This window comes from Anomaloglossus baeobatrachus, chromosome 5, assembly GCF_048569485.1.
Source record: "Anomaloglossus baeobatrachus isolate aAnoBae1 chromosome 5, aAnoBae1.hap1, whole genome shotgun sequence".
NCBI lineage: Eukaryota > Metazoa > Chordata > Amphibia > Anura > Aromobatidae > Anomaloglossus > Anomaloglossus baeobatrachus.
In genome coordinates this window covers 353,941,769-353,956,062 of record NC_134357.1, presented here as the reverse complement: position 1 = coordinate 353,956,062, position 14,294 = coordinate 353,941,769, and the positions used below count along the sequence as shown (strand labels likewise).

General features: G+C 43.4%; 1 protein-coding gene across 2 annotated transcripts in view; it reads right to left on the bottom strand.

Moving 5' to 3' along the window:
* The window catches only part of TOX2 (TOX high mobility group box family member 2), a 163,912-nt gene extending 162,039 nt beyond the window's left edge, over positions 1-1,873 (bottom strand). For both annotated transcript variants that reach the window (XM_075349919.1, XM_075349920.1), the window contains exon 1: positions 1,597-1,873. In XM_075349919.1, coding sequence (XP_075206034.1) covers positions 1,597-1,695 — 99 coding nt within the window. In that variant the 5' untranslated portion in view covers positions 1,696-1,873. The remainder of the gene's footprint in view (positions 1-1,596) is intronic.
* Between the last annotated feature and the right edge of the window lie 12,421 nt (positions 1,874-14,294).

Sequence of the window (14,294 nt, the reverse complement as noted above, 5' to 3'; positions counted from 1 at the left end):
TCTCAAATTGTCTGTCAGCACACCTCAACTGTATAAGAAGATACAATGCAGGAGGACAGGTTTATTTCATTTTCTTTTCATTTTTTCTTTTTTTTTTTAGTATTATTTTATGCTTGGTATTACAGGGGTTAAAAGCAAGCACATTTCAATACACATGGAAATGAAGGCGTGATCTTATAATCATTTATTTTTAATGGCCGTAGAAGGGAGGGGAGGGTGGACAGGCTAGGAATGATTTTGGGGGGATTTGGAAGTGGGAAGGACAAACTGTAGCCAATAGCAGTCAATGAAAGGAGTTGTAAGGTGTTTGTGTTCCTTAGGAAAGATTTCAACCAACCATGCCTGGTGTCTCAGGAACTTGTCACCTGTTCGAAGCTTAGGGAATGACACATTGGAAGTCACAGAAAGGTTAACGTGACAAATCTCTATGAATTCTTGGTGGCCAACACATCTACTTCTACATCTATCAATTCATGTCCACCACATCTTTTTCTACGTCATGAAATCAGGATGTCCACCATGTCTACTTTTACCTTGATGAATTTGTGATGTCCACCACATCTACTTCTACGTCAAAGAATTAATTTCTACCACATCTACTTCTACTTTTTTAATTGAGGATGTTCACCATATCTACTTCTATTAATTCATGATGTCCACCACATCTACTTGTAACTTACATATTCAGGACGTCCACCAAATCTACTTCTACCTCTATGAATTCGAGATGTTCAAGACAACTGCTACCTCTATGTATTTTTGATGTCCACCACATCTACTTCTTCCTTTATAAATAAATGGTAACCACCACGACCACCTATGTCTCTATCCATTCATGACATATGTATTGTGTATGTGTATGTATATTAATTCATGAGAGACACAGTTACTGATATTTTTTAATATTCACAATGGGCATTACATCTACGCATACCCTTTTTCATTCTTAACTTTCTGGACCTGTCTGAATTTATACTAATAATCAAAACTACTTTTGCCTTCTTATGTCATGGTCATTATTACAGTTCCCTCCGATGACCAAGCATTGACCATGTTCATGCTACATAGTTCCTACAACCGCCCCACAGCAAGATAAAATATGGCAGATATTCCCCGCAAGTCTTAAATGTGAGTGATGTGACTGATTTCGCATGTATTTGTGACAATGTCTACACACAGAGGACATTTCTGCAATCAGTGGGTTAAACAAGCATCCCTGCCTGATAACAACCTGTGCTTCCTTGTAGCTGTCATCCCAAAGTACCACTGTCCTGCAAGTTCAGAGCATGCACCAAACTAGAACCTGGCAATGCCCCGTGCCCTTCAGTGCCATGCCCAGATGTATCTGAACGGAGCAGACCAGAATGTGGTGGGCCAGTCAGAACCAGATGTAAGCCAACTTCTCACTGGCAAACTCTTTCTACTGATCTGGGGCAGCATCCATCCCAGGCGCCACTGTCACACTGGCCACTAAGGACACAAAGTTACCATCCACCTCTGGTCTTAACCCTTTCCCACTCAATAAGCAATAAGAGCAAGCATAAGAGCAGAGCAATTGCTATGAGCAGATGTGGCAGCAGAGTGCTAACACTGTACCTTGTTGCAGTGATAAAAGTCCAGGGGGCTGAGGCAGGTGGGGTCTGTAGATAAGGTGCCCACGCTGGTGGGGGCAGGAGGGTAGAACCTAACGTCCATCACAAGTCGGCCGGAGGGGCATTAAAGCAGCTTGATGTTTTGTGTATAGATTATTTTTTTTAAATTCTCTTCTTCAGGCTCCTGTGTGAGCTGCACTGCCTCTTGCTGAGTGTATGTGTGTGTGTGATAGAGGGAGGGAGGCTGTGTCTATTGTTTGAAACAACAAGACAGAGAGGGAGAGAGAGAGAGGAGGGAGAGGGAAGGGGTGGGGGGGTTGGGCATCATTTATTCTCCTTCTCTCAAACATCCGTTCTGTGGTCTCTCTCTCTTTCTCTCTCTCACTATTTTCAACCCCCTCTCTCTATTCTCTCTTGTTCTTTCCCAGGCCTCTCTCCCCACTCTCTCTCTTTCCCTCTTTTCACTCTCCCTCCTTCTTCTTTTTATTAACTCTTTCGTAGCCTTCCACCTCCTTTGTAACAGCACATCTGCAATCCTTTTATTTCACTGTTACATTCGTCACTTTGCACATTGGCATATTAATGGTTAATGATACTTAGTCACAGAGCTTACAGTTCATTATCTGGAATGTGTATTACAATTATCCCTATTAACACCTGCAGTTCTGAATAGCTTAGAGGACAACCTAAACCATTTCCCCCTCTCTCTCATCCCAAATCAGAAACTATCTATCTATCCTTCTATCTATTTATCTATCTATCCATCCTTCTATCTATCTATTGCCTATCTATCTATCCATCTCTCTACCCTTCTATCTATTGCCTATCTATCTATCCATCTCTCTACCCTTCTATCTATCTAACCTTCTATCTATCCTTCTATCTATCTATCTATCTATCTATCTATCTATCTAGTATCTATTTATCTATCTATCTAGTATCTATCTATCTATCTATCCATCTCTCTATCCTTCTATCTATCCTTCTAGCTATCTATCTAGTATCTATGTATCCATCTATCTATCTATCTATCTCTCTCTATTATCTATCTATGTTTCTATCTATATCCATCTATCTATCTATCTATCTATCTATCTATCTATATCCATCTCTCTATCCTTCTATCTGTCTATCCTTCTATCTATCCTTCTATCTATCTATCTATCTATCCCTCTATCTATCCATCTATCTCTCTCTATTATCTATCTATATCCATCTATCCCTCTATCTATCTATCTATCTATCCATCCATCTATCAATGGCTTTAGCTGTGTCTACATATTAAGCAATCGCTTGGGCAATTCAGCAAAGATTAAAGATTTCCAGCAATTACCATTATTAGAAGTAATGTTACGAATATAACATTAATTATGCATTTTTTTGTAGCAATTTGTCTCTTTCTGGAATTGTCTGTAACAATCCCTTAAAAGAATTTCCCGTATGAAAAGGTATTATGTACTAGTCAAGGTATGCCGAAATTTTGCAAAAAGTTGCAGGTTCCAAATTCTAACCTCGGACAATCCCTTGGAACTTTGAACAACTTCTAGGAATTTGATAAGTTCCTGAAAATGTCCTGATTGTAGGTTGGTATGCCACTGGTAGATATGAATTAATCTTTTGATAGTTGAATTGGCCAGGTCCCTCATAAATTATTTTGCCATAAATCACGTTACTGCAAAGGCCCCAATTGTCCTGAATAGACCTGTGTAAACGCTGCTTTACACGAGACGATCTATCGTGCGATAGATCGTCGGGGTCACGGCTTTTGTGACGCACATCCGGCATAGCTTGGGGCTGTGTGACACCTTCAAGCGACTCAGTATCGCTCACAAATCGTGAGTCATGTATTCGTCGCTCGGTTTCATAATCTCGTTTAATTAAAATGGCGCCGGTTGCTCATCGTTCCCGGGGTAGCAGACGCCGCTCCGTGTGACACCCCGGGCACGATGAACAGCAGCTTACCTCCGTCCCGCGGCACCCGCCGGCTATGCGGATGGAAGGAGGTGGGCGGGATGTTTACGTCCCGCTCATCTCCGCCCCTCCACTTCTATTGGCCTGCTGTGTGACGTCGCTGTGACACCGAACGTCCCTCCCCCTTCAGAAAGAGAATGTTTGCCGCCCACAGCGACGTCGCACAGCAGGTAAGTACGTGTGACGGGGTTAACGACGTTGTGTGCCATGGGCAACTAATTGCCCGTGATGCACAAATTACAGGGGCGGGTACGATCGATTGTGAAATTACACAATAGATCGTACCGTGTAAAGCAGGCTTAACACTCTTAGGTCTTCTACAACTGTGTTGAACCCCTTTCAAGTTCTTTAACACACATACGGCTTAAGGCTATGTGCGCACACTGCAGTTTTGTTTCTCCAGCGAAAAACACATCCAAAAAAATGTATGCATTTTTGCTGCGTTTTTCGGTACGTTTTTGCCCCTGCGTTTTTTTAACATTGTCAATGGCAAAACACAGGTCAAAATGGAGAAAAGAAATGACATGCTGCTTCTTTTTTCTGCAACCAAAACTGCAGGCAAACAAGAAGCAATGTGCACACAGCCTTTCTGAATTCCCATAGACTTTGCTGGGGAAAGTCATACATACAGTTTAGGACAACAAACTGCACCCAAAAATGCAGCAAAAATGTAGCAAAAAAAACGCAGCGTGTGCACAAGGCCTTAGTAATGTCAAAGTGACTTCACCATAGTAACAGATAGTAAATTGGTAGCAACTAACAGCCCATTTAATAACAGCACACTGTTAGAATTTTCATGTCTTTTAAAATTAAAAACGATCCGTTTTTATTACATCTTAGTCATTTGTGAACAGGCAGACCATTCTGTGTCAAACTGACAGTGTCACTGACAGAGATAACATGATCCAGCTGTGACTGAGACAAGTGATGTGCCATATATTCCACAAAATTCTCCATGTCCTCCTTACTATTACACTTTTTGGAGGCAAAAAAAGGCCAAATAAGACCTACTTTTGGCAGTATTTCTGACCGGATGACTGGTGCCAGTGGTGATGCTTCTGAAACTGCTTTTAGCTCCCACATTCTGAAAACAAGTTTGTGAAAACAGATATATACATGCTTAATATCTACATTTTTTCATTAATTTACTAAAATTATTTTGCCTTCCCAAAAATGATATAAAAGGGAATGCTTCACACACACACACACACACACCCCGCACGCACGCACGCACACACACACACACACACACACACACCCACACCTACACCCGCCACACACACACACACACACCGCATGCACACACACCCCCCCCACACACACACACACCGCACGCACATTCATGTCCAAAAACTCCAGGGCCTGCAAATGTGCACTGTATTGGTGTAGTAGGTGTGGATGTATAATTTCACTAGTAAAACAGGTATTCAAAAAGAAAATGTTTGTAAAGTGCACACTTTGTGACACAAGCTGTCCTAGTTAAATATCTGCAATTTGAAAAATTTTCTCTAGTACTTTTAAAAGACAATTATTCACATTGCCGAAGAAATGCAAAAACTTAGTAAAGTCACTTGTGACAAGCAAATACACTCTCTCTTACTAACACTGATTTTAGTTTTTCTCTCTTTAAAAAGTGTTGTACTGCCTTGCTTCTGCTTAATAGTATGTAAAGCGCTGTGGAATATGTTAGGGCTATATAAAAATAAAGATTTATTTTTTTAAAGATTTAATAGTACATGGAATTATTGATTCAAATGCAGTTGAACAAAAGTCAGCTATACCATATTATTGATCAATAACACTGTGTCTGGCAATGCTGCTAGCACTACTCCTGTTACTCTTTCCAACTATCAATGGAATGTCTGTAATATTTGCTGACTACTACTCTCATCTTCTTCAGTGCTGCAGTTGTACTAGATATTACAATCTGAAGTATTTGTAGAATGGCTTAGGTTTTTCTCTTCCTGTTTCTATTATTTAGATGTGAGTTCTGATGTGCTCGCCTCTCACTATCCTAAATCACCCTAAAATGGCAGCTGCATTCCCTGCTTAGTTTATTATTCAGGCTATTATAGTCTCTCCTCATGGCTGCAGTGTGCTATGCGATGTGATAGCCGCAGGGCATTGTGGGGAAAATCATGTGGTCATGCAACACTTTTGTGGCTGATGGAATCTTTTGCAGTGTGTAAAATGGTGGCAGTGATTTTTTGATGATTTGCGCAAATCAAATTGCAACTTGTTTGAATTTGCCAGGATCTATGAATTTCATAAAATTTTACAATCATATCTAGTCATTACGGTATGTATCTTTTTCCCTGCAGTAATGCATTATGCAGAAGCCCAGTAAAACCAATTAGCCATCCATTTAAAGCATGGAGAAGCAGCGTTCTCCAGAAGGAGAGACCCCAAACCCAAAGTCACCCATCACATTCATGTACTCCTTGACAACTGTATGACTGTTTGTAAATCCACTTAACCATTAATGAGCAACTAATACATGGGGGGTCTGACTCTTCCCTGACAATTCATGTTCAGACAGAAATAAATGATTGGACATTTTGAATTTCAATACTTATTCTTTTATTTTCTCAGACGATAAGCTGCCACCAGAATTATCTGGCAGAAGCCCATTCCATTCTCTCCAATGAAAACATGTGCATGCGCGACCAAACCGAGTGTGCATGTTTATTGAGGAGTCAAAAGAGACATCATGATTCACTCGACAATTATCTATGGAGTAACTTTAATCATAGCAAGCTTCACCTTTTTATATGTCTAAGCTCCAAATTTTATAATTCTAAATGTAAACTGGACTTTGCAAGAAATGTCAGCCATATTGGAGATCATGGCAGCATTAGTCACTCAGTCACTCACCGACATTTAAATACACTCTGATTAGTTAATCCACTTTCCTCTGTCTATGCTTGTCATTCATTCTTGTGCAGGTCACTCCCACAGTCGCATCCTTTTCTATTCTGTGTCTACTTTAATTAGTATAGAAGGGCAAGGCATCCAATAATTAGATAGCAATGGCCATAGATACTGAAAAGGATGAAGTAAACCTAGAACCAAAGAAACTCAAGTCTTCAATATTGATATTGCATGCCCTTGAGAGAAAATGTACACTCACACAAATGTACACATACACCCACACTTACACATATATTAATGTGTGATTGCTCAGTTGAATTCACTCATGCAGGGGTCAGGTACAGATGTACAGAAGAAACAAAGGAAATATACGCCTGGGCCAATATTATGTTTGGTTCAGTAAAAACGTAGGGGACAAAAGGTTCCAATGAGCAGGATTAATATCTGTATATACATGAATATTGTGGTGCTGTATATATTTATATCGGTAATGTATATGCATATTTTTTTAAAATATATATATGAAATACTATACAAAAAGTATTAGGCAGGTTTACAAAAAAAAATAGTATCACACAAATGACATATGACTATGAATTCACCTTCACTTTCTCACATTCGTTTGCTTATTTCAAAGCTATCCAGGGGAACAGAGATATCGGTCATAACTATGACCTAGAGCCAGAGAGGCCCAAAAGCACCTATGCCACATGAGAAAAAACTTGTCATATCACCGATTTGATCCCCTATCCGCTGAGCCACAGTCGGGTTCAGTCACTGTCATGGTTCTGAACACTTTTTTTGTGGGATCATTGTCTTTCTGCCAACAAGTGTTTCCAATGTTATAATTAGGTCTAACTGGTGTAACTAGTTAGGGTTTCCCTGGGCTTCCATTTCTCGCTGGTGATATTTGTGAAGTGGACCCTGATTGGAACTACAGCCTGTTTGCCTAGTGTTTCTCATGGCAGAATATGACTTTTGGTTTACCTTATTTTTACTCTGCAGTCTGCACCCTCCCCCGGATTCTTAAGGAGGTATTGTACATGGAACCCTCAATGACCACTTAGGAACCAAAGGTCCAAGTGGTCATCTGAGTCATCCAGTTAGGGTTGTTCCTGTCTGTGCAGAGGCCTTTAGGGACAACAGAGCTGGGACCTCTAGTCTGTACCAGAACTGGAAGTGTCAAGTGTAGTAGTTTTGAGTGTTATAGTTTCATAGCTTTTAAGGCTGAAGGTAGAATTATGTCCTTCGAGTTCAAGCCATAGCCTAACATGTTCATCCAGAGGAAGGCAAAAACTCCATGGTTAGACCTTATGTTACGTCATTTTTCAGATGTGCACGTTAGTGCGCATAACAGCATCAATTTTTCATAGCACATGGTGCGTGTATATTCATACAATTGTTAAAAATTATAAACTGTGTACCTTATGCACCAATAATTTAAAATGTATAAGATTCTCTAAGGGCAATGCTATGACTTACGGTACTTCTGTAATACAGTATTGTAGTAGTTGTGGTCAACATTATTGGCATGACTGAATATTAACTGCATCATGTAAAATATCTTGTGAAAGAACATGTTCAGTCAAACTGCTTGGAGTTATATAAACTCACAAGTTTAATACAAAAAAAGCACAATATACAAAAATAATAAAATAAAAGCTTGTAGAGAAAAAGATGCAAAATTAAAAACAAGGCCTGGACATGATTAATAGTATCTTCTGCTTTGTTTGAATCAAAGGACAAAATCAGACTCACTTGTGATTAATTAGAAATTAGACTAACGTGTTCCTACCTTGTCATGAGTTTAATTAGCTTATAAAGGTGGCTTTGAGGCTGAAATGGCCAGTTTTATTTCCTGTCCCTTACTCAAAATTGCAAAGCCAAAAGAGCTCTCTTAGCACATCAGAAATGCTATTAACGCCCAGCCCAAGCAATCTAAAGGGTACATGATTATTCTCAAAGACCTTGGCATCCCAGTTTCAATGGCTCAAAATGTTATCAAAAAGTTTGCTACTTATAGAGGAAAGAGGAAAATTGATGAGCGAATCCTCCAAAAGTTATTTTGAAACGTGGCAAAGAAACCACATACAACATCAAAACAACTTCAGGCTGAGCTGTAGATGTCTGAAACAATGATTTCCACTCTGACCAGTTGCCACACCCTGATCACAAAAGGGCTTTATTGATATAGGGCAAGGAGAATGGCATAAAGAATGTCATACATAGGCGAGTGAACTTTGCGTAGAGTTACATACATAAATAAAAAATCTTTAGTTTTAAAAACACAGATTAAATCAAATGAGTGCTCATTGGCAATGCATACCAGTTTTATGTTTTTAGATGAAAAATGAAACCTCTAAATAAAAGTGCACCCTACCTACAAGGAAACATAATGAAAGATCTGTATTGTTGTGGGGGCTCCTTTGGTGCTTCCCAGGACTAGAGGCCTGAATGTGCTACAACTTAGTGATGGGCGAGCCCAAACTGTAAAGTTCAGAGTCCATAACGAACACATAATGTTTGTGCACACGGTCGCAAACACGAGTTTTCCATGGTAAACTCGTGTTACAGTTCGGGTCCAGTTTGGGTCCAGGGGCTGTAAATAAAGCACATTAGTAAAAAACATTATAATTATACTTACTGGTTCCTGAGTTGCGTCCTGCAGACTCTGTCTCCCGGCCGCTTCTGCTTCTGGGTCCGATCATTAAATTCTGGCGGTATTCACTGCACTGCTCATTACTCGGCAGTCTTCGGCTGTTTTCGGCCGTGTTCATGGTAACATCAGGGTTTACAACATAAAACATTTAGAGACTCCATCTTTATTATAAAAATCTCCTTAGTCCGACGTAGTCCACAGGGAGAGCAATGTCAGCTCTGCTTCATCGCTTTGTACAGACAAGCATCTCTACAGAGTGAGAAGCAGGCTGACATAGACAGTGATAGTCAATGTTCAATCGGTATTTGTGGCAACTCAGTGTCCGGGAGCCACAGTAGTGTTGCCCTCTTCAGCAAGAGTGATGCTAGGCCTGGAAGCAAGAAACATTTGTTTCTGTATAATGTCACGGCCAGGTGTACGGGCAGGCCCAGGAGGTGGATCCACTGGACCGAACTCCTAGATGGTAGGAAAGAGTCCGGCAGCTGGAACACTAGAAACAGCAGAACAGTCCTTGCACACGGGAATAGCGGAGAAGTCCCTGGGACCACGGAGTTATGGGTGGTGGTCCGGGTGACGCAGCTCAGGTTCGGAAGCCGAGATGATGTCAGGCGGGGTCCGGAACCTTGGGAGCAAGATGACGGGTCACCGCAGGGATCCGAGATGGTGCGGACTGTCAGGATGGCAGAAGGACAGCGTTCGGGGTTCAGGATACGGCAGACTGGATGGCGAGGCAAGCACGGCTCTACAAAGAGAGATAGGTGAGTACATGCACTGAAACACCAGGAGACCTGACTCCTAGCTTAGGGAACACGAAGATCAGGCCCCGCCCCCTTGGACAATACACCCCTTTATACCCTGTACCTGATTAGCCTCATTACCTGTTAATGGACGCTGGCCCTTTAAGAAAGGGTCAGTGACCGCGCGCGCGCCCTAATGCGCATGCGCGCAGCCCGGGTGCCAGAAGCCAGGGAAGGAGGCTGAGAAGAGGACGCAGGGGAGCCGGCCAGGGCCTGGGAAGCCGTCGGGCGCCGCGATCGGGGACCAGGGGGCCTGGGAAGGACGGGGACCGGAGGCTGGAGAGCGGGGAGCGTGGCAGGTGAGCCGGGGAGCGGGGCTGAGGACCCGGGGAGCGGAGCAGAGGACCCGGGGAGGGAAGCCAAGGACCCGGGGAGCGTGACATATAATGACTTGTATATAAGGCTATGTTCACAAATAATGTTTTTTTGCTGTGTTTTTGTACTCACATTGCTTTCAATGGTGCAAAAATGTTGAAAGCATTGACATGCTGCTTAAAAAATGCAGCATTTTTCCATTTCAGTGAGGGAAAAAATAATTGTGTGCGTGAGATTTCTCACAATTTTTTCCCTTTTGTAGGGGGTTGGACTCCTAGACTGGTGAAGTCTAGTCACTAAGCGCAAGGCCTGTCAAAAATTGAAAGGAGGGATTGCAATACACCCTGGAATAGACATAGAGGATGGCCTCAGAAAATATTTTTTCCCAAAATGGGGAGTCTTAGACTGGTAAAGCATATACACTATGTACAAGGGCTGCAAATAATTATAAGGAAGAACTCCAACAGACACTGGAACACATGTAGAGTAAGACCTCAGAAAACATTTACATTTAGAAGGAGTGGGACTTCTTTGGTTATCAACACGGAGTCCCAGATGTCTCTACTCCCAGTACAACTGGCACAACAAGGACCTTCAGGCATCCGACTCCGATTTTACTTAAGTTACGGTGGGCAGAATCTCCTCCTGTGCTGGCTCAGGGCATTAGGCATCCCGAGGCTTTAAACAGTTTGAAGCAATGGTTTCCAAACTGTATTTTTGCTTTTTGGAAACTTTTGCCAATGAAAATTCATGAACCATGTGGAATGAACTTCTCCAACCCATCGCAGGTAAAGAACACCATAAGTCCTTTGTCCATTTCTTCTCACAAGAGTTGCATTGGGCCTTTTTCCCTTTGTATGAATACATCTTTATTTTATTTTTACAGTGAGTTGAGGCAAACTTGAGGCTCACAGGCCACAGTCACAGCTATTTCATTGCTTGAAAAGTAAAGGGTGCTTTACACGCTGCGACATCGCTAGCGATAGCTAGCAATGTTGTGCGCGATAGCACCCGCCCATGTCGCTGTTTCGTCATGGGGGTGATCGCTGCCGTAGCGAACAATATCGCTGCGGCAGCATCACATACCTGCTTAGCGACGTCTCTGGAGACACCGAACAATCTCTCCATTAAGGGGGCGGTTCGTGCGGCGTCACAGCGGCGTCACTTAAGCGGCTGCCCAATAGCAGAGGAGGGGCGGAGTTGAGCGGCCGGAACATGCCACCCACCTCCTTCCTGATTGCCGGTGGACGCAGGTAAGGAAATGATCGTCATTCCTGCGGTGTCACACATAGCGATGTGTGCTGCCGTAGAAATGATGAACAACCAGCGCCATGCACCACCAACGATATTATGAAAAGGAGTGACGTGTCAACGATCAACGATTTTTGACGTTTTTGCGATCGTTGATGGTCGCTCCTTTTAGTCACACACAACGATATCGCTAACGGCGCTGGATGTACGTCAAAACACGGTGACCCTGACGATATATCGTTAGCGATATCGTTGTGTGTAAAGTACCCTTTACTGTCATGAAAATAAGCAACTTTGTAATATTTCTTAGCAGACTAATTTGCTTCTTTATCAGAAAAATTTGCTGCTTTCTTTTCCTGAATTGATGATTCATTATCAAAATTCTCATTTCTGAGGTAAAATCTGTATTCAGTTAAGCCAGACTTTCCCATTACTGAGATAGAAAATGGCAGTTCTTACTGATAAGATTCTATGTAGATAGAAGAGGGAGGAATGGGTGGAGCTTTGCCTCTAGCTTCTTCCTCCGTCTCTAGCTCCTCTCTCCTCCTGCCGCCATAGAATCTCATCAATAGCAACTGCCAGCTCCGATCTCAGTAATGGGAAAGTCTGTCTTCACTGAAGACAGATTTTACTTCAGAATTGATAATTTTTGCCCATATTCAGAATTGTTAGGCCAGCAGCTGGCCCTCTCTCATAATTTTTAAAGGGCCAGCTTGGCCCTCACTCATAATTCTTGGAGAGCCACCAGCCTGCCCACATTCATAATTTTTCAAGGGCCAGCAGCGTACCCGCACTCATAATCTTTGTAGGGCCAGCAGCTAGCCAGTACTCATAATATTCGGATGTCCAGCAGCCGACCCGTACTCATAATTTTTAGAGGGCAAGCAGGCAGCCTGTTCTCATAATTTTTTATAGGGCCAAAAGATGGCCTGTACTCATAATTTTTAAAGAGCCAGCTTGGTCCTCCCTCATAATTCTTAGGGGGCCACCAGCCTACCCATATTCATAATTTTTCAATGGTCAGCAGCATACCCGCACTCATAATCTTTGTAGGGCCAGCAGCCAGCCAGTACTTATAATATTCGGATGGCCAGCAGCCAACCCGTACTCATAATTTTTAGAGGGCCAGTATCCAGCTCTTTCTTATAATTTTTAGTGGACCAGCAGTTGTCCTATACACATAAGTTTTAAAAACTTAGCAGCCAACCCTCCTTAATAATTTTTAGAGGGTCAGCAGCCAGCCTGTACTCATAATTTTTACAAGGCAAGCAGCTGGACTTCACTCATAACTTTTATATGGCCAGCAGCTGGCCAACAGTTAGCTTGTAATCATCATTTTTAAAGGACCAGCAGTCAGCCCTCACTCATAATTTTTAGAGGGGCAGAAGCTGGCTGATTCACATAATTTTTATGGGGCCAGCAGCCGGCCCATACTCAATTTTTAGAAGGCCAGCAGCCGGCCCTCACTCATACTTTTAGAGGGCCAGCAGATATCCCATTCTCATAATTTTTAAAGGGCCAACAGCCAGTCCATACTCATAATGTTTAGAATTTCAGCCACCAACCCTCACTTATACTTTTTATAGGGCCAGCAGGCAGCCCAATCTCATAATTTTTATAGGGCCAGCAGTCGGCCCATTCTCACAATTTTATAGGGACAGCAGCCAGTCCTCACTCATAATTTTTATAGGGCCAGCAGCTGGTTCATACTCAGAATTTTTAGAAGGCTAGCAATCGGCCCTCACTCAAAATTTTTAGAGAGCCAGCAGCCGAGCTATATTCATAATTTTTATAGGGCCAGCAGTTAGGCCGTACTCATGAAACGCCCACGCCGGGGCCTGCAGGGGGGGCGGCCCGGTCACCGGGCCGGTGGTATTTGGTCAGGCTGTGAGTGGCCCGACCCAGCTTCCGTGACCCCGGTGGGTTTCAATAAAAGGAAAGTCCGACAGTCAGTCCGGTGTGACTAGGGAATGGAAGGAGGGTGACGGAGTTCCTGGGGAGCTTGCCATCATCGCAGCGGCCAGTGAGGTCTCGGTCTCCTCTGCCGCAGCTCTCCCCCAGGAAACGGTATGGGACGGGGACGGGGTGCTAGCAGCGCCACCCGTAGTATGCGGCCAGGTATTCAGCCGCCGCTGCGCAGTCTCTCTCCAGGGCAGGTGTTACAGGAAGCCAGATGGAATCGCTCCCCACGGGTGGAGCGGGGGAGCCCCGGGAGATTAATGAGACCCAGGGCAACAGTCCTCAGGGACACCGGGTGCACGGGATGGTAGCATTACTCACATCAGTCGCGGAGTATGAGTTCCAGTTTATCTTTATTTACAGTCTGTTCCACATCGCACCCAGGTGCTGGTCTTCGCCGCCTGTAGCCTCTGGTCGGTCCCAGGCAGGTAGTATCAAGGGGTCTGGTGGAATGATCTGGGGGTCCCTCTCTTTCGGTGCGTTAGTGCTGTCCCTGTGGCATGGAGCATCTTGGGGACTCACCAGTCCTCAGCTCCATTCCCTTCCTCTAGATGCTATCAGCCCTGGTCTCGTGGCATCTCCTCGACAGGAGCTGTTCTCTGGAGGTCTGCACTCTCTCGCAGCCTCTGACGTTCTGTCTAAAACTTCTGTCTGCTCTGCACTGAACTCACTCATTCAGGGCCCCACTCCCCTTGGGTTGTCATGGAGACCTGCACACCTGCTCATTAAGGAGACAGGATGAGTCATGAGGCTCAAACTACAGGCTGCAAAACCTATTAACGCCTTCTTGCCAGTGTGATGTGCGTGTGTGTGTGGACTTTACTCCTCATGCAGTTCTGTCCTGCACTCATCCCGGTAAAAATGGGGGTAATATTTAAT